Source organism: Pediculus humanus, genomic scaffold (genome assembly GCF_000006295.1).
Source record: "Pediculus humanus corporis 1103172107703 genomic scaffold, whole genome shotgun sequence".
In the NCBI taxonomy this organism is placed as follows: domain Eukaryota; kingdom Metazoa; phylum Arthropoda; class Insecta; order Psocodea; family Pediculidae; genus Pediculus; species Pediculus humanus.
In genome coordinates this window covers 13,288-35,354 of record NW_002987308.1, presented here as the reverse complement: position 1 = coordinate 35,354, position 22,067 = coordinate 13,288, and the positions used below count along the sequence as shown (strand labels likewise).

The following is a 22,067-nucleotide window of genomic DNA, read 5'->3' as shown; positions in this document are numbered from 1 at the left end:
ATTCAAAACTTTGTTTAACTTATCTATAAAAAATTATTATATATTATTATTTAACATTTAAAAAGCAATTCTTTAATATGTTTTCTCTCGTATCGACCGCCGTATTGCAGGTAATAAAATTTATTAAGGTAGCCAATATGAAAAAAAAAAAAAAAAAAAAAACTTTTCTCTCTCTCTCACTCTCTTTCTATCTATCTCGCGGAGATTGTTTGTTTAATCGTGAAAAAAAAAATGGTGTCCCATTGAATTTTGATTAATAAAATTTATTTTTTGTACGTGTTGACAATTTTCTTTCAGACAAAATTAATAATTAAATGAAATCAAAACAAAATAAAATGTCTGGAAATGAAATAATTCGAGAGGAAATTTTGGCTTATAGCCGGAATCCGAGACGCTTAACTGATGATTTGCATGTTCCTATAACGAAAAGAAAAATCATTGCCATGTTGAGAGTCAACTATGAGAAATCATTTGATGAGGTATCATTTGTGTGTCTGGTTGGTTGAACAATACACTTCCCTTAAATTTTTATTTATTTAAGGGATGAAAATTCACATTTTTATGTAAATACGTGTACATATGGGTTGTGTGTATGTTGATTGTCGTATTGTGAGTATTGAGATTAATAAAAATTGTGAATCGATGATGAATTACACTATTGTGGTGAAGGGGGTTGTGTTTTATAATATTCTTTTTGTGTACAAAAAAAAATTAAGATATTAAAATTTTTTTTTTTCGTGATCCGGGCATTACATAATTAATAATATTAAATTTACGTTTTCGTTGCGATCCATAATGTATTTCCCCTTTTGAATTTGGTTTTTTTTTGTAATCATAATAGAGAATGAATATAAATGATGGCGAATATTTCTTTAATCACGTCATAGAAAGTGAATTTTACCTTAGATTGTATTAAGTTTTAATTTTAATCACGAAAAAAAAAAAAAAAAACAATTCTTTTAGAAAATCAATGAAATTATTATTATTATTATTTTTTTTTTTATTGAAGTAACATCATGTAAAAATACATTTTTTTCTTTCACTTTTACGAAAACTTTTACGTGTAATTAAAAAATTTTAAAAAATTCTTTTTTTTTTTTTCTCTCTCCATATATTGAGGAAACCGTTACAATTTATTTAAATTTTCCGATATAACGATCGAAGTAAAACAATTCTTTACATAATTCTTACCGAGTATGTAATATTTATGAATAAAAAAATATTTATTTGTGTAATGGGCTTACATAAAATTTAATTTAATTCATAGAAAAAAAAAATACCATAATGATAATATCTTCATGTCAATGAGATAAAATAAAAAATTAATTAATTAAATGTAAAAAAATTAATAACGAAAAAATTTTATTTTTTACACCGCGTTCTAACGTCTTGGTAAAGCATGTAAATAATGGTCGAATAATGTAAAAATAACAATAATAATAATTTTGCACGTTACGTTGGTGATAATAAAAATATAAACCTTACGGGGGTAAAAAAAAAAAAAAAAAAAATTTAAACGTCTTTACGTGATTTAATTTTACGATTTTCCGACATTTCTCTAATTTGAGAGGATTTTTGACAATATTATATCAGCCGGCCATTTTAAAATTAATTTTTAATGGTGTTGCATAAAAAAAAAAAAATAATATTTATCAACTAACTAAGTTATCAGTTATTGTTTTACTTATTTTTTTTTTTTTTTTGCAACTCTAAATATCTTTTTAAAGTGAAAAATTAAATAATTAAAATCTTAGACGAAAAGTAATTTGAAAAAAAAGAAAGAAAAGAAAAGAAAAACTAATTAATTTTTTATTGTTTTATTATAGTAAATTATTTGATAATTATAGGGTTTTTTTTTTTGTTTAATTAAAAGGATTTAATTTTTATTGTATTTTTTTAATTAAATATTTGGCGAATTTTATATTTATGTATAACATAAAAGCACTGGAGTTTTACAAATTTAAAGATTTTGTCATTTGAAATTTCAATGTAAAATGTCGTAGACTGATTGCCACTAACAAAATACTGAATTTTTTTTTTATTGATTTATTACAAGATTACTAATTTTTTGTTGTTGTTGTTGCAATGTTTAAACATTTTGATTGGGGTTATTGTTTATAAATGTTTTATTTATTTATATAAATTATGTATATAATCACACTTAATTTTTACACGGAATTATTGATTGTTTTTTGTTTTAACTTTAAAAAAAAATAAAAAAAAGGTTTTTATTTGTAAAAGAAGCGAAATTTGTTTTTTTTTTTTTTTTAATATGATTTTTCTGTTTGATTTTCACAGAAACCATTGGAAGTGAAAATGGAAGATAAAAGACCAGGACGATTTGCTGGTTCAAAAGTATCACAAATTGCCAACATTTTTCAAAGCATGGCACCCGGAAAAGAAGATGGCGTGTTATTAGTCGGTGGAGCGCGAACTCCCGACAGTCCCAAATTGTCGCGAAAAGATGATCCTTTTCGGGAATTATCAAAGGAACCCGTGACCGTGACGGTTGTCAGAACGGAAAGTCACGTGGCCAGATTTAACAATGCTCGTGCAATGTTTGAAAAGCTCGGAGAGGAAAATCAAAAAGTTCACCTTCGATCTCCCGGATCAATCACGCCAAAGTCACTCACGGATCGACGTTCTCGGTCTAGTTCTGCGAATTCTTCTGACGGAAACTCGACATCACCTTCTCGTAACAAACAAATTTCTTCAAGATCTCCATCTCCGTCGTACCAAAGCAATAGAAATTCATTAACGAACGGTCACGATGGTTTCAATCATTTGGCAAATAATAAAATAGCGAATAGATTAGACGCTCCTAAGCAAAATTATCTATCGAAAGAAATTAACAAGGGTAAAGAAAACGAATGTAATTTATTTGAACCTTGTAAGGCGGCCGTTTTGAAAAACTGTTTGGAAAATAAAAAGAAAATAGACTTGGAAAAACCGGAGAAACCGGAAAAACCCGAAAGGAAAATAAATAATTTGATCGAAAAACAAAGGAATTGGCCGAGTCATTTTTCAAATCGTAGGTCCACATCGAAAATAAGCAATGAGAATAGGAATAACGTGGGAGAGACTAAAACTACCATTATCAATAGTGTTGTTAATCGTGTTAGTGCAGTGACTAAAAATAATAATAATAATAAAATCGGTAGTGAACCAACGTATTCCGTACCGGCGTCAAAATTATGTTCTTCTCCATTGAGTCCCAACAGCCATGTGCCATATCCTCCTATATCACCATCACCGTCGATGATGATGATGATGAGCTCGCAAGAGGAAAAGCAAGAAAAAGAAGTTCAGGAAAAAGTTTGCTTATCTATGGGTAAGTCTCACATATCAATACTTTCTACATTTTCTCTCGTACATGCCTCCATTTTTTATATTCGAATACATGTTGCTCGGTGAAAAAAAAAAATTTTTTTCAATCGGCAGAATAATGTTTTATTTAAATTACAGTTTTAAATGAAAGTTTTTGATTGAATTGAATTATTTTGAAGGTTATTCGTGTGCAAAGAGAAAGAGAGAGAGAGAGAGAGAGAAGAACGTAAGTGCGTGTGTGTGTAGGTGTACATGATTGCGTATCGCGAGTTTATTAAAAATTGAATTATGGTATCAATCCTTTTTCTCTTTATTGTTAATAATTATCTCCTATGTTTTAATGTAGGTGTTGAGTTTGGTAATTATTTTATGCGAAACTCAAAAAAAAAATTTTCCAACAACTTTTCTCTCACATATTAAACTTTTCCTATTGATTTTTCTAACCTTTTTAAAGTTTTTTTTTTTCATCAGGGAGGTGGGAGGGGGAAAACTTTTGCAGAAAATTATATACCAAATATTATAAGACTTTACGTGTAGGTGTTTTAATATTGTGTAAATTACACGATAAAAAAAACCGTTGCGAAAATTTTTTTTTTTTTTTTTTTACCCCCTCAGTCGAAAGAAAGGACGACATATTTTTTTAAACCTTTGTTATTATATCATTATTATCATATATAAAATCAATATTATAAATGCCAGGGTAAATGTTAAGAGAAAATGCATTTTTCAGCGTGAATATGGGAAAAAAAATAAATATATTTTCGAAGAGAGGAAAAGGTTTTTATCGGATCGGTTCGAAAGTTGAATTTAAAAAAAAAAAAATGTATGAAATATGGCAAAAAGTTACAAGGTGTGACGTATTCAAGGAAGAAATTAAGAATAGAATTTAATAAAAAAAAATCTTTTAACGCACTGCTTACCAGTTCAGTAAAAAAAAAGATTTCAAGTTAAAAAAAAAGAGAAATTTTTGAATGTATAATTCAAAAAAAAGAAGGTATTAGGCAATAATTAGAAACGTTTGTTGTAATTTATTGTAGCGAAAACTTGTTTTCGGGGCGGAAGTATGTGGATACTAATTTTTTTTTCTTTTTCTTTCTTTTCTTGCCTTTTTGTAACTTTCGCATTCACACTATTATTATTATTATTATTTTGGAATGGATTTTGTAAAATATTTTTAAATAAATTTAATTTCGATGATTGAAAATAAATCCCATTACTATTATTATATCGGAGGGGGGAGGGGGGAAAGAAAAAAATTTAGGTTGAATGATGTCGGTTGTTTGTATAGAACTTGATCGGTTGTATAACTTTGCTCTAGTTTTCTTTTTTCTGTTTTTAATTAAATATTATTCATTATATATATATTTATATTAGGATGATTCGAATTTGTGTTTTATTATAAAAAGGTATAAAATAGAAAACAATTACCTTTGTATTTAAAAAAAAAAAAAAAAAGTTAAAATAACAGTTTTGTAATGAAGTATGTCACTTGTTTTCTCTCTCTCTCTCTCTCTTCTCTCTCTCTCTCTCTCTTACGGGTAAATGAGACTTTTCAAGGTTCCTATCAATTATTTATTTAATTATAAAATGGTGGTGAGTAAGTTTTGTTGTGGCACGTTGCCGGGAAAAAAAAATCAAAATCAAAATAAAAAGTTTTCGAGTCCGTGAAGATGGCAGAAGTGACAATAAGGGATTATTTTAAATTTTTTGTTTTTGAGTCATTCGTTAGGAAAGGTCAATGACATCATCGCCATTAATAATAAGGGGTACGAAATGAATTTCGCGTGACGGTTTTTCGCGGATTTTCATCATCATACTAAATTTCTCATTTTTCTCATTTCATTCATCTAAATCGCTATCACTAAAGTGTTGTCGTTTTCGTTTGTTGTGGTTAACCCGTCGATATTTTCATCTCGTGTCTAATAATAATAATAATTGAAATTTAAAAAAAAAACAACTTTTTGCCATATTGGAAAATTTTTTATTTTTTCGGGAAAATTCAAAAATAGCAAATATATATGAAGATTATTGTGGGCGATGTCCTCCCACATTTATTCGTAATAAAGGTTAAATTCGTGAAAATGATGGAATAAAATACATGGAATTCGAGTAACTGTTGTGAAAAGTAGTTCACATAATAATAATGAGTTTTTTGATTTGATTTTTTTTTTTTTTTTGTTTTTGTTCTTGTTTATAGGACTTGACATTATTTACTGGACTTTTTGCTTATAAGCTAAATTGCACACACACACACACACACGCATATGATTCATATTGAATACAATGAATGAAAATAGTTTTGGCACAAAAATGGTCGTTCTATCAAAATATAAAATATATATAATTGTACATTTGATGAAATCGTTTGTTGTTTGTTTTAGAGACTTTGTATAAATCTGGGTCTAGGAATTATATATTTGAAACATGGTCTTTTATTATTATTATTATTATTATTATTATTATTATTATTATTATTACTGAGAAAGGTGAAACCATGCATTACAACAAATCAGTCGTCATAGTCTATCGTTTTTTTTTTTTTTTTTTTTTCGCGTTCATTGTGAGTGTTTTTTTCGTATCGCGAAAATAATAAGAGGTGTTTTTTTTTTATATGATTGATTAATTAATAATAAATGTGTTTTCGTTTTGCAAAGTTTTTGTGGGGAGGTAAAAGTGACAAAGGTAAATGAAATGAAAATTTCACGAAAGTTTAAATTTATTGCAAAAAAAAAAAAAAAAAAAAAAGGGAAAAGGAGTTGTGGTGAATGTCGTTGTTAAGTTGTTTCAAATGTGTAATGATTAATTTTTCTTTAGGTGTTAGGATGATTTAACAAGTTTAAAATTGATTGTTGTTGATAGGATTTAAATATAATAAATAAAGACGTCTTTGTTAATATCTCCTCGTGTTTATCACCACCTGATAATAGATTCCCCTGTGAGCATTTAAAAAAAAATGTCATTCCTGACCTATCCATCCATTTCACCTCTCGTGTTCTCACCGATTTTTTTTTTTCATTTTCGTACGTTCTAATCAGGTGAAAATCCTTCTTGACATTTTTAACATTTTAATTGTTGATGCTTGAAAAAGTGTAAACCTCAACCAACTACTAAAAGTTTCTCCTCTCAAGCTTAAAATTTTCGAATCGGAAAATTTGAAGTATAAAAAAAAAATATTTTGTTATTGTTTTCCACATTTTTTTTTTTTTCTTAAAGTATAAAACGTAAAATTCATTAAAAATGTCATTATTATTTTTATCGGAAAAATTTAATTGTGTTTTCCGAAATTATTCATAATTGCTTTTAAGGACTTTCTTAAAGTGGCGTCGATATTTTTTTTTAACGCAGTCACTCAAAGTAGTCGGTGTGTTTGTGGTTGTGTAAACAACAACCACGTGTTAAAGTGCGTGCGTTTGTTATTTTTTATGCGTGTATGTAAGTATAAAAGATAGAGAGAGAGAGAGAGAGAGAGAGAGAGAGAGAGAGAAAGAGTGAAAGCAAGGGAAAAAGAGGGAAAAAAAGAAAATTATCGAGTCATTTTATTGTAATTTTTATTTATTATTATTATTATTATTTTATTGCTGTTTTATTTAATTAAACAATCTTTTTCTTTTTTTTTTTTTTGTTCAAAAAAGGAAAAAAGGCGCGTTTTTTTTATATTAAATTTAATTGTTATTTAAAAGTTTAAATAATAATAATAATAAAAATATAATGATGCCTCATCATTTGACCCCGATCAGGCGTGTATGAATTTTTCTTTGGTTGGTAACGTATCGATTTTTTTTTTTGAAACCTGCTGGAGTATTATTGTTATTATCATCATCATCATCATCATTATCTACCCGACGACAATTTTTTAAAAATTTATTTTCATTCGGTTGTCGCATTTTTGATGGGGATTCAAAAGTTTAAAATTGGTTCGAATCGTTTTCGAAAAAAGAAAATGATAAAACAACGTGTAAAAATAAAAAATCATTTAAAATTTTTTTCTTCTTCCACAAAGAGATGACATTTAACCTTTATTGTTTTTAGCATAGGTGTTTCTTTTAAATTTGCTTTTAACCGTATGTTACGTTTTGTAACAAATCAACTTTTTTTTTTTTGTTTGCGTTAAAGTAATAATGATGATAATTTAACTGCAATCACACGAAATTTTCTCAATTATTTTTTTTATTAGAAAAGTTTCATTGATTGTATGATTTGACCCTTTTTTTTGTAGTGTAGTTTATTAAGAGTATCGCGGCTTGGCAGTAAAATCCCAAATTCTTTTCGAATTAAAAAAAAAATATTAATCGTGTGAATTAAACATACACGTGGTAAAATAGTAAACGTTGCATCCTGTATATAAAAAGGTTATTTTGTCTGTCTTTAAAATTAAAATTTACGTATAAGTTTTATTAAAATGAATTCGTGTGACCGTTACTCACGTTTAAGGATAATTTTTTTTTTTTAAGTAAAACAAAAAAATGGCGAAAAATGGCGTGAGTATATAATTTTTCTTATGATAAAACCTTATAAAAAAATAATAAGAAAATGCTTCTTCCATTCATTGTTTAATTAATGATATATGAACAAAAAGTACATAAACTCATTAATTAACAAAAAAAAAATTAGTTTTAAAGTATGTTCATAACAACGAGTAATTAATGTTAATTACGTATAAAAAAAAAAATATGTGTAAGGTGTTTTTATTATATAAAACCTCTTTTACTTTATAAAAATAAAAATAATAATAATAATCGTATGCACCGTTATATACATATTTGTATCATAAAAAAATTTTTTTAAACTTTTTTTTTTTGCTTAATTTATAAGTTGAAATTTCGAAAAAAAAAAAAAAAAAGAACCTGTTGCGATGTTTCAATGTTTTTAATCTTTTGCCACTTTGTTGTTATGTTATTAATTATGTTTCGTTTCTATAAATTTTTCGAATTGAAAAACAAAAAGTTAAGTCAAATGTTATACGAACATAACAAAACTGTTATATTTTGTTGAACGTTGTGTTGTGTTGCGTTGTGTTGAAAATAATGCTGATTTAGAACATGATCATCACATTTGCTTAGAATTTGCAAATGGTAACTTGCGCAGAAATGACTGACTGACTTTCATCCCATCCGTTCGTCCGACTGTCTTGTTGTTTTTTTCTTTTTAATTTAATTTAATTTAAAAAAAAAAAAATTTAAAAATAGAATTAGTGTGGCTCATTTATTTAACACTTGCCGCGTCGTCGTCGAAATTTTTTTTTTTTTTTTTTAAATATATATCTATATATTATTATGCAATTTGATTATAAAGGTGAAAGATGTTTCTGTGTTGTGCTTTACAGTGGGTATCGAAGGTTGTCGTCAGAGTACGCGCGTAGATTAATGCGATGACCGTTTGTTTTTTTTTTTTAAATGTTTTTTTTAGGGCGAAAAGAACCATCAGTCGTACACGATGGATTACATAAAGATGAGAAAAAAAGAGAAGAGGAAAAAAATGAAGCAGAATTGTTGGATTACGACGACTATGGCGGCGATGGCGGCGACGATGGCGACGAAGAAGGTTGTGAAAATGATAAAATAATTAAAAATGATTTGATACCACCGCCACAATTCGAAGAAAATGATCAGAGTTTAATAAAGACTGCTGTTGTTAACACGGACGATGTATCCGTTTCATCGGAATTGTACATCGATTGTAGGGTCGAACATGAAAAAACGGAATTCAGCGACGTGAACAGTTCGTTGCTTCAAGTCAAAGTCGTCGAACAGGGTCCAACTTCTTTGGCATCCGTAGATGAAAAATCATTGAATAGCAGCGAAGTGTCGACAATGACACCGGACGAAGCTGAAAAATTGCTCAGCACGAGGTTGGTAAAAGAAAATTAAATGTCTTTTTTTTTATTTTCGACTTAATAATGTAAAAAAGAAAGAAAATGGAAATTCTAAAACCACGTCCAAGCACTTTTATAACAAATGAATAAGTTAAACTATTGATGATATTGAAATTCTAATGCGAATTATTAGCTTTTTTTTTTTTTTTTGGTACCACGTGAAAATTTTTGCTGGGTTTGCCAAAAAAAAAAAAAAAGAAAAAAATTTTTTTTGTTTGATTCGTTTGATTTTTTTTTTATATATAATGCCAAGATTCTAACAATTGTAAATATTGAAAAGAAAATTTAAAAAAAATTTTTTTTTTTTTTTTCTTACCATGCACTTAGCACTAACCATTTTTCTTTTTTTTTTTTTTGTTTTTCAAATGGGGAAATTTTAAACACACCTTGAACACAGGATTATCGAAAAGAAAAGGTGAGTGAATCTATTAGTAAATTTTTATTAATTGTATTTATTATTATTATTATTCGCTTATTTTAATTAAAAAAAAAAAAATGGAAAATCATTTTGCTCGTCGAATTTAATGATTACTAGAGCACATTAATTACTCTACGATTCGATCGTTGATTATTTTAATAATCGGTCGAAAAAATAAGCAAAATGGATTTCGATTTTTTTATATATGTATTATTCGATGAATTTTCGTTAATAAATAAATAAATAAATAAATTTTTAGGGAAGCTTTATTATCTGACGAAGAAGCTCAAGAAGTTGTCAGACTTTTGTCTCCGACTATAGAATCCGAGGGCGAATGGCAACAAGATAATTCAAAATGGGTACCCCGTAATAATTCAACGGAATTATTGGAAACTCCGGTTGAAGAACATGTCAAAACAGTCGGATCGATGGATGATTCATTTGTTTACAGCAGAAGAGGTTCACATTCTGAGTCAGAAAGTGGTAATTTGGGGAGTATTAGCAGTTTGGGAGAACAAGTGAGTAGTTTTTTTTTTTTTGTTAATGTTTACAAAATGAAATTTTTTTATTTACTCCGTTTGATTTTTTCGCAGGATATCACGCCTGCGGCGGTCGAACATTACGAAGATGATCAATGTGAAACGGATAGTTATGTGAGACCGCAACCCGGTAAAGTAGTTCTCGTCGACAATGGCATGCATTTTTACGAAGACGGACATTTTTGGATGGAAGTTTCGGGTCTTCCCGAAACTGACGACGAGGAAGATGTCACGTATTCGTTTCCCGTTAAGAAAAGTTCAAAGGTGTCTTTTTCAACGAATCCCATTCGGGTTTACAGTACTTTTTCCGTTAGCGAATACGATAGGCGAAATGAAGACGTGGATCCCGTTGCCGCATCGGCAGAATACGAATTGGAAAAAAGAGTTGAAAAAATGGACGTGTTTCCGGTTGTTTTGGTGAAAGGTGCCGAAGGTTTGGGTTTGTCGATAATTGGTATGGGCGTAGGAGCCGATGCAGGTTCGTTATCGACAATTTTTTTTTTTTTTTTTTATATGTAATGCTAAAAGAAAATTTGGTGTTAAAGGAAAATTTTTTTTTTTTAAAAAAAACAGGATTGGAAAAATTAGGAATTTTTGTTAAAACGATCACAGAGCACGGAGCTGCTGCGTCCGACGGAAGAATACAAGTAAACGATCAAATTATTGAGGTGAATGGAAAAAGTTTGGTGGGAGTTACTCAGGCATACGCGGCGTCGGTTTTAAGAAACACTTCGGGTTCGGTGAATTTTTTGATCGGACGTGAAAAAGATCCCGAAAATAGTGAAGTTGCTCAATTAATAAAACAATCACTTCAGGTATGAAAACAAAGCCACTTCAGGTATAGAAACGCTAATTCTGAAATTAATTTTTTTTAAAAAACAATATTCTTTTATGAAGGCTGATAAAGAAAGAGAACAAAGACGGCAGCTCGAACAATCTGTGAGATCGGATGATAGTTCGGTAGGTTTCTTAACATCTCCGGCAAACTCATCTTCTCCGGAAGAAAGCAATAATCTTCCAGCAGCTACGGAACCCGTATCTCTCGCCGAACTGTCCTTAGCCAACCAAGAGGAATCCATTAGAATTTTACTGCAAGAGGTTGTATGCACGTTAATGTTTCTTACCAAGTTTTAATGTGACGACTCTTTACAAACATGATTATTGTTTTTCGAACTAGCTCATGGAAATTTCTGTGTCGACGACGGAAAAAGAAAAATACGTGGACAAACTTCGAGAGTTGGGTTTACGATTGAGAGATTCCGAACGTCAACTACATTCTGTTAAAAAGGAAATTCGAACGTATCAAGATATTTTGGAACAATCGCAAGGTCAACAAATAGCTTTGGAAAAGAAATACACGAAGGCTAAAAAACTTTTGAGAGAGTTTCAGCAAAGAGAAGCGGATTTACTTCACAAAGAAGAATTTTACATGCAATTACTACAGGAAAAAGACACGGAATATAATGCCCTTGTTAAAACGTTAAAAGACAGAGTAGGTTGAGACGTGAAAATGTCAATTAAGTTCAATTTAAAATAATTTCTCGGATTCTTTTTGTTGGGTGTATATATATAGGTAAATTACGTACATTTTATAGATAATACAAATTGAACAAGAACTACTTTCCACTCAGCATGCTGCAGGCTTACCCGTTTCCTTGCCATACGATAGCACTGCTTTAAAGCAACTAACACCTCAAATGACAAGAAAAGTCGTTCCCCCCGTTAAACCCCTCACTCTAGACACGGAACTTTCGGATACTGAAATATCGGACATTTCTCCCGACGACGGAGACAAGACTGCAACGGTTGAAAGGAAAATTCCCGTAAAAGAAGAACTCGATAAAGCTGTGCCTCAGCACGAATTGTTGGACACGAGCATAATCAAAGCCAAGGGAGAGTTGGGTAAGTTTTACGTTTTGTTCCACGAAACCAAAAAAAAAAAATTTATTTTTATTTAATTTAATTTATATTAACTAGCTTTGTTAACATTGACAGGGCTGAGCCGATCCAGGGATTCTGCTTGACACCCTGGCAAGTTCTCTTATAACTTTACTAATTACTTATTAATAACTGTTAAAAAAAACTCTATAAAAATGGGTTTCGAAAAAAAATTTTCCGTTTTTCCGGTTTATTATTACTTATCGCGTTTCCTGTAAAAAAATTCTAATAATAATAATAATAAAATTTGTCCTTTCGATGACGTTTTTTTTTTTTACGCTTTATTTTTTTGTAGGCACTTATAAAAAGAAGCATGGTGCATGAAAATATTTGCTTTATTTGTGTTGAAGATTGAGGTGTTTTGTGTATTATTATTCATCATCATCTTGTATATATAATCAGGTTTTCTTACACGCAAATTTTCCAGTACTTAAAAATTTTCAATTTCGTACTTTATTCTTATTTGTTTTTTTTTTTTTTTTTATTTAAATGGGATTTTCAGGAACGAAGGGTGGTTTGGCAAATAGACAACTACCCTCGAACAAAAAAAATTTTAGTAGCAATAGTTTGGATTTCGGTTTATACGGACCCGAAAGGGAGAATTCAGCCAAAGTTGAAGAACACAATACACATAATGCTCAGGAAATAATTACCTGCAGTAGAGTACCTGTACAGTATTCTCAAATTAGCTCAAATTCAACTGTAAATACACATTCCACCCCGTCAACGTTTAGAACAGATTTGGTGTCCTTGCATGCTGCACAGTCACAAGCAAATCAACAACAGCAACAACAACAACAACAACAACCTCTCCACGTTTCAACCGGTTCGGATTCCTGGAATTCCATAAATTACACAAAACCTCCGAAAATAAGTTATCCGGTAGCTCTTCCAAAGCCTCCTCCCTCTTTAGCCGAACAATTAAAACAAGTTTTGGCGGAGAGAGAACGTCGACTCAGTTCCGAAGAAAGTCCGCCCCGAGAGGAATTGGAATCGTCGAAAGTTTCTTCGAACGTGGCCGAAGAAATAAAACTAGCCGTGAACGAGGCGAATTCTAAAGTGAGAAAAATAATGGTGCCGCAAATATTACCTCAACCTAACGCGATGCAACCGTGGCAGCAACAGCAACAAACGAGTCCCATGAGAGAAGTTCCTCCGAGTCCGAGCACGATATCGTCATCGGGGAGCGTGAGTCCCGGCGGCGCCACGGGAGATTCCCTATTGAGTTCGGCGGATTCGACGGAATTGTGGTGCACGTCGCTTCCGCAAGAAATAAATTATTCCGGCGACAGAAGAGTTAATTCACACTTTTGGCAATCCTCTCCGATAACGGATTGGTCTAAAGAGCAGGTGAAATATTATTAACGTACCTTGCGAATCCGAGTCAATCCGGGGTAAATGATCGATAATTACTAATACCGGCTAACTTGCTTTATCGGTTCAGGTTGCACAGTGGCTTCTTGCCTTGGGATTAGAACAGCACATCACAAAATTTCTTACTCAGGGCATCACAGGGAGTACTTTGGTTCAACTAGAAACAAAGGATTTTAAAGTATTAGGAATCAGCGGAGATGATAAAACGCGACTAAAAAAAAAATTAAAAGAACTCAAAGCCCAGGTACATGTACTAATTTTTTTTTTTTTTTTATTCGTACCTTTCGCATTTCGTTGCATTAATTGCTTTTTCTCCCCCGTCCCCCCTTCCCCCTTCCATCCCCTCCCCAATCAAAAAATTATTCATCACGGATAATCTTTTAATTCGTAAAATTCCCCCCCCCCCTCCCAATAATAATAATAATAATAATAAAATTTAATTAATAATTTTTTTTTTCTCTCTCTCTTTCTCACTCTTTCTCTCTTCCCATACAGGTTGAAAAGGAAAAGAAAGCTTTGGAAAAGGAAAAAAAAGAGAAGGAAAGACTTCAGAAAAAAGCGGAAAAACTAGCGGAAAAAGCGAGTAAAAAGAAGTAAAAAAATGATGATAATAATAATAATATTTACTCGAACAAAGTAACGGGAAAAAAAAAAAAAACATTTTATAATATTTTAATTTTTTTTTAAATGTGAAAATTATTTTCGTTTTCGCAACGGACTAAAATCAATGGAGAAAACTTTTGTACTTATCGACGGGGGGCGGGGGCGGGACAGGAGCAGGGGGAGGAGGAGGAAAGGGCGGGGTGAAAGTAGAAAAAAAAAAATTTTTATTATTTATTTATTTATTTATTTGTTTGTTGTTGATTGACTTGACCGCCGCCTATTACCGCCCTTCGTACACTATTTCTATTCCCCTCCCTCATGGTACATGACGGGGTGGGATGGGGGTGGGGGTGCGAGTAAACGGCTTTTCTTCTTCTTCTCCTCCCCCTTTTTGTGACATTTTAGGGTTGATTTTTTTTTTTTTTTTAATTGATGTTTTCTAAACTGGATAGATAGATAGGTAGGTAGTAATCCAGATCGAATTGATTTATTGTGATGTATAAAATAAATAATAATAATAATAATAATAATAATGTATGTTATGTATTATGGATATACGTTACTATTAATATAAAAACGTGTGTTGGTGTATTTTTTACGAAATGAGTGATAGTAATAATAATGATAATGATAATGATAATGATAATGATTGTAAACGTTTTTTCATCGGAGTTTATAATCGAAATTTTTTTACAGATCGATGATCTCTCTCTCTCTCTCTCTCTCTCTCTCAAAAAATAAAGCAGCTCATTTTTTTTTAATGATAAGTTAAGTAAACGAATTTATGTTGTTATTATTATTATTATTATTATTGTAATGCAGCTTTACGACGAAAAGAAAAGAAAAAAGGGAGGAAGAGGAGGAGAGGGTGAGGGGAAATTGTGTATTTTTATTTTTTTATTTTATTTAATGCGTGTGGGACGATAAAAAGTGATAAAAAGGTACGCATTATTGGGTAATTGAAAGAGAGAGAGAGAGAGAGTGATTTGCTTGGATTTAATTGTTGGGTGGTGCGTATAAGTGCGTAAGAGTGCGTGTATGTGCGTGTATGTACTAATTAAATGTCGTATAAAGAGAGAGAGAGAGAGAGAGAGAAGATAGGTTTAGATCTGTGTGTTAATGTTGTCGCACTGTGTATTTTCCCAAAGGATAAAATAATCAAAGGAAAAGGAAGTGAAAGGAAAAGAAAGGGAAGGTTTTAATGACGATAAAATAGTTTATCGTTAATGTCAGATTTTTGTTTTTTTTTTCTTTTTCAATGTCACTATCATTACCATCATCATCGTCATCATCACAATCACCATCATTGGAGTCACATAATATTTATAAATAATAATAATAATAATAGGTGCACACGTGTCACGGACGGTTTAAATTTTTTTTTTATATAATCCTCTCATCATTCCGGATGTTTTTATATTATTATTTAATCGTAAAAGAAAAAAAAAGGTTAAAAATGTTACGAGATAGAAAAATAATAAATATCTAAAATCACCATTTTTATTTTTTATTTTTTATTATCAAGAGGAAAAAGGTTCCTATTTTTCGGTAAAAAGGAGTAATAATGATGATGATGATGATGGTGGTGGTGGTGGTGAAAGCGGGGGAAAGGGGGAGGGGGGGGAAATTACCACCTTTCGTACGGTCGTTTGATAATTTGTTTATAAAAAAATTTTTAATAATTTATTCTTATCGAAAGAGGAAAAAAAATTAATTAATTGATTCTCGCTGACGTAAATTCTTCAATTTTTGACGTATTCAATTTGATAAATTTTTGTTTTTGTTTTTAAATAAAAAAAAACTGATGAAATATTTCATCATAAAACGATTGATATTATCGATTGGGATCGATTTGCGAGTTCAAATCCGTTTATTAAAAATTTTGACGCAATTATGACGATTATTATTATTATTATTATTATTATATAATAAAACATATACGATAATTTATTTTTTTCTACTCTGATAATTTTTTGTAATAATAATAATAATAATAATATTTGTAAAATATAGTGAATATTTGTGTGTATTGTATGAAATTGGTCGTTTACGTATAAAAATCGATTTGCTCACACGCACACGCCCACCCACACACACACACACACACGCATATAATTTTATCAATATTGCTGGTTTTACGATTTTTTTTTTGTTATCACGTCGTAAAAATTTAAAATCCCACCCTTACTTCTCTTTCTCTCTCCCTCCCTTCCTCCCTTCTCTTTCCCTAAAACAATTACATAACGTTTATAAAATCCCATCATCATCATTATTATATTTTAATTTTTTTTATGACCTTATCATCAATGCTATAACGTTAAAGTTTTTCTCTCTCTCTCTCTCTCTCTCTAGTCAAAATGGCAACCGTATTGATATTGGTTTTAATTTCATTACGTTTTGTTTCCCTCCCTCTCCCTCCCCCCTATTGTTTTTCATTGCTCACGTCTTTTTTCACACGACAAACATGTAATTTGCAACGTATTCAATATTATATTGCAAAGGAAAAAACTGTAACTAGTCGGTTATTATAACGAATTTATATTGTGTATTGTAATTAGGTTATTTACATTCGGTTGTATGGACATTTATTATTATTATTATTATTTATTTATTTATTTATTTATTATCATTTTGTGTGCGTAATAAATAATTCTAAGATTTTTCTTTTTTTTTCTTTTGTTTTCTCTCCCCTCCCCTTTCTTCCCCATTCTCCCAAGTCCTCCCTACTCCTCCTATTCCCATTTCCTCTGTACTTTTCCCTTCGTCGTTTCGATGTTCGTAATAATAATAATAATAATAATAATAATAATAATAATTGAGAAATAAAAAATAAAATTTTTTGTTTTTCCCCCTTTTAATTTTTTTTTTTTTTTTTTTTTTGCAAATAAAATAAATTATAAAATTTATTTATTTATTTGTATAAACAAAATTAAATTTTGATGATTTTTAAAAATTAAAATTTACCCCACACGCACACGCACACACACACACGTGTATAAGTTGAATGTATTTAAAAATGAATTTTATAATTTTTTCATTTCTTTGTTTGTTTTTTTTTTTTTTAAATTAAATGAAAATTTTTAACGGTTCAAATACTGCTCATTTATTATTTATTATTTATTTAAATTTTGTTTGTTTGTTTGTTTGTTTGTTTGTTCGGTATACGATGCCATTTAAATTTTTTTTTTTTTTAAACGAATGAAACCAAAGCAATATAATATTGATAAAAAAAAAAAAAAATAATAAAATTTACATGTCGAGACGTCGATTTGAGAGAGAGAGAGAGAAAAATAAATTTAAATTTAAATTTAACGGTTTTTCGTTCGAATGATAACAAACAATAATAATAATAATAATAATAATAATAATAATATATGATTGTATACACATTTTTTTTTTGCGTTAAATAATAAATAAATAGTAACGTTTATTTGAATCATAAAATTTGTATTGAGAGAGAAAACTTATTTATTTATTTATTTGTTTTCTCAGATTGTAATGATGATGATGATGATGATGATGATGATAATAATATATCGATTTAGATATTTATTCAAAGGGCGATAACATTAATACGACATACATTTTTTTTTTTTTTTTTTTTATATTTGTTGTATAAAAATTAAATTTAAAATACTTAATGTATATTTTCGTTGTATTTATACTTATATTATCGTTCGTAGGTATTTAAAACAAAAAAAAAAAATTTCAATAATAATAATAATATATATACATAATTTAAGTATTTATATATATATTATGTCTAGATTAAAATTGTGTTGTGATAAAAAAAATTTTTTCGTAAAAATGTTTATTTATTTATATATAATTAATAACCAATCAATCAATATTTTATCATATTTTTATAAAAATAATATATTTTATAGGGGTGATATTAAGGTATAATATAATAATTATTTAAATAATATATATATATATATATATATAAACATAAGTTTACGATGATGATAATGATTATTAGGTACTTTTATTGCTATTATTTAAATGTAACAATTTTTTTTTTCTGTATATATATATATGATAAACGTGAGTGTAAAATTTAATTTTTATTCGATATATCGATTAATCGATTATTTCGATTAATCGAAATTATTTGATTTTTAGGGGGAAAGAAAAACAAAATGCGTGCGATTGCACGCAATTAATTAATATAAATAAAAAAATCCAAAGAATTTTTTTTTTTTTTTTAGTTTTTCTACGATAATAATAATATTTAAATTCGAATAACGATTTTATTTATGTTATTCAATTTATGCCATCAAAATTTATTAATTTGAAAGCAAAAAAAAAAAAAAAAAAATAGATTCATCATTTATAACATTTAATCTGTGCATTACTTGAGAAATATATATATATATATATATCTAAATAGTTAATCGAATCCTCGAGAGAGAGAAAAAAAAATCAAATAGATTAAAAATTTATTTATTTATTTATTTATTATTATTATTATTATTATCAATTATTGTTATTAGTAATCGATATTTATAAATTATATCGATAATGATTGATTGATTTTTTTCCTTTATTCAAGGGCTTAATTATATTTTTTTATTTTCTATTTTAATGAATGAATCACATGGAAAAGTTTTATATGACTGTTTTTTTAAATTCGTCGAGGCTTTCAATTAATAAAACATTCCTACGATTAAATTCTCTCTCTCTCTCTCTCTCTCTCTTTCTCTCTCTCTCTCTCTCTCTCTCTCTCTCTCTTTCTCTTTCTCTCTCTCTCTCTCTCTCTCTCTCTCTCTCTCTTTCTCTTTCTCTCTCTCTCTCTGTTCATCTGTGGAACATTTACAAAACTAATTAATTAAATAAAATAATAATAATAATAATAACAATAATAAATTTAAAATGGTAATCGATTTGTCAAAACATTTTTGCTTCTTTTTTTTTTATTTAAATAAATTTAAAAAATTTATTATTATTATCATCTTTTTTTCCAATTGTATTATTCAATTTATTATTATTATTATTACTATTATTATTATTATCATTATTAGTATTTTTTAATGTAATTTTATAAATAAAAAATCATAGTAGTCTATATTATTAAAAGTGCACACACACACACACACAAATACACAATTTTGAATAATAATAATAATAATGAAAATAATAATAATAATATTTACTATTTATAATAATAATAATAATTTCTTATTTATATAATTAAAATTGGCTAGTCTGTTCTTTAATCGTTCATTTCTTTGTTTTTTTTTTTTTTTTTCATTTTTTATATATATAAATTTATATATTCTTTTTTTTTTTTTAATATATAATATAATAATTTTAGTATTTTATAAAAAAAAAAAAAAATAATAATAATTTTTTATCATTTAATGATTTCCTTTATTTAAATTATATTTGTTGTTGTTGTTGTTGTTATCGAATTATTTTAAGTGTAATCAATGTAATTTTTCAACAATCTAATAATAATAATAATTAATCAAGTGTTTTTTTTTTTATATTTTGAAAAGGAAAATTTTTTATTTTTGATTGATTATCAATTAAACAGTAGCAAATATTTTCAAGAGTGTGAAATAATTAAATACAATATTTAATAGATTTGAATCGATTTAGATTATTTGATTAAAAAAAAAAAAAAAAAAAAAATTATTTATTTATTTATTGGCGTGCATGCAACAAAAAAAAATACATTTTGTGAAATCAATGTTTTCAAATAATCACATCAATTTATTAAATCAGGTAAATTTTTTTCTGTTGTTTTAATTAATTATGTGTATAAATGTCAAATGAAATTATTTGTATTTATTTCAAAATTATTTAAAATTTGTTTATATGTTTTTTATTGTTCTGGCTTGGATTGTGAACCATTACATTAAAAACGTCCACTAATTTTTTTTATAAATCAAATTTATTAAATAATCGTTAATAATTATTAATTCATAAAATTTGAAAATATTTTATATATATATATATAAGTAAAAACAAAAAAATGATTGACTTGTGTAAACTTTTCATAATCATACCTGTTTAATTTTTTTTTTTTTCTAATCAATTTATAATATACTTAAACGAACAATGTTTTTTTTTTATTTAGATTATTATCCAATAACAATGTTTACATTTAAGTAATTATAATTAAGATAAGAGAAATTCATTTACAATCATTTTAATTGTTACTATCTCTGTTAGGTCATTTGAGGAGGCCATGATCAAACCACCAGCAATGAATGTAAAAAATTATTTAAAACATTCATACTTTGTTGCTATGAGAATCAATCGCATAGTGACAATTATTATAGACTATATCTTTTAAAAAAATTTTTTTTTTTTTGTGAACGGTAGGTTTAATTATTAAAAATCAGAGTTTAAATTATTATTATTATTATTATTTAATTATTCATCTTTTTTTTTATTAAAATTAAATTAAAATTTTTTTTTATGAATTTAAAGTAATTATTTTGCGGTTTAAATTTATTATCATAATTAAATATGGTTTTTGTTTTTTGCTTTTTGTTTTGTTTTGTAATCAGTTCATTAAATACTATTAATTATTAGATAAAGCAATAATAATATGGAGAAAAAAAAAAAAATATTTTACTAAGCTATAAAAAATTTTTAGGAACTTTATAAGGGGGGTCTAGGTCGTAACCTTATTCTTGCATGAAAAATAAAAATTTTTTATTATTAAAAAGCTAACTCCTTTCATATTGTGTGTATATATTTTTTTTTTTTTTTTTTTTTGTTATCAGTATAGTAGATTTTAATAATTATTTACTTTCAATATAATAATAATAATAATTAATAATTGTTTTTAAATTATAAAATACAATTTAAAAAAAAAAAAATCAATTAAAAACGTAAATATTATAAAATTATTTAATTAAATTTAAATTTTCTCTTATCTAAATATCATTTATAATTGCATTGATAATTATAAATGATTTTTATTTAAAAATAAATAAATCACGTCAAATCATTTATTTAATACAAGAAATATATGTAATCAATCATTAATTTACTTTTAATCGTAATTTATCGTAAGTAATTTTGATTATAGTATAATTTTACATTCAGTGAAGCCATTAAAAGCCTAATAAAAACTAATTTTTTTTTTACTAAAAGTGAGTTAAATTGCGTACTTACAATTTGTTGATATAAAAATATTTCAAATAAAAAATATTTATTTAATTATATTTTAAATAACTTTTAACACTTTATTAAAAAAAAAAATAGAAAAAAGAACAAAAGGTTTTGTGATAATAATAAATTCAACGGTTTTTTTTTCGGATCGGATGATTTGAAAATTTGCGAGTTTTCGGGGCCTTAAAATTTACTAATTACACGATTTTTTAAATAATTTTATTGTTTAAATTTTTTTTTTTTTTTTGCGAATAATTTATTATTATTATATTTGTACAGCATGAGGCTGGTAGATTTTTTTGTTTTAAATGAAAAACGTGATTAAATTTGTTTTTTTTTTTAAAATCATAAATCAATTTTATTAAATAAATAAATATCGTATAATCGAAATAACTTTAAAAAATGCAATATTATTTTTTTTATTTGTTTAAAATTGCATTTGAAGGGATTTAAGAGAGAAAGAGAAAGAGAGAGACGCAGAAAATTAATTTTAATTGGTATAATTATTTCATCTTATTTATTTTTTTTTTACGGTTTTAAAATTTTCCATGCTAAATATTTAAATCATTAAGTGAATAAAATTAATTTCGATTTGATTTTAGTAATTTATGTTTTATGTTTTCAATTGTTGAGATAATTATAAAAGTTAAATTTTTATAAATTTAAATTAAGTAATGTTATTAAAATAATTTTGTTTTTTTTTTTTTTAAGAAAATGTTTTTAGTTTTGTAAATTTAGTATTTTGATAAATTAGTTGCTAAGAGTATGTAATATTGATTTATTATTACTTTTTATTAAGGCTGAATTTACTGAGTACAAGATGTTGGGCTCTGTGGAAGCTAAAGCAAACGGTTCAAAACTCCAA

General features: G+C 27.3%; 2 protein-coding genes across 2 annotated transcripts; both read left to right on the top strand.

The window, feature by feature from the left end:
• Positions 1-335: 335 nt before the first annotated feature.
• On the top strand, positions 336-3,414 carry Phum_PHUM305920 (uncharacterized protein; the record flags this gene model as incomplete). The annotated part of the gene is made up of 2 exons (XM_002427193.1): positions 336-479; positions 2,299-3,414. 2 exons carry the CDS (start codon positions 336-338, stop codon positions 3,412-3,414), a joined length of 1,260 nt encoding a protein of 419 aa, XP_002427238.1.
• Positions 3,415-8,720: 5,306 nt separating this feature from the next.
• Phum_PHUM305910 (uncharacterized protein) lies at positions 8,721-14,065 on the top strand (the record flags this gene model as incomplete). Its single annotated transcript, XM_002427192.1, has 10 exons — positions 8,721-9,175; positions 9,877-10,135; positions 10,211-10,634; positions 10,730-10,971; positions 11,054-11,254; positions 11,334-11,648; positions 11,752-12,058; positions 12,597-13,444; positions 13,539-13,712; positions 13,964-14,065. The coding sequence occupies 10 exons, from the start codon at positions 8,721-8,723 to the stop codon at positions 14,063-14,065; spliced, it is 3,327 nt and encodes a 1,108-aa protein (XP_002427237.1).
• Positions 14,066-22,067: the final 8,002 nt, after the last annotated feature.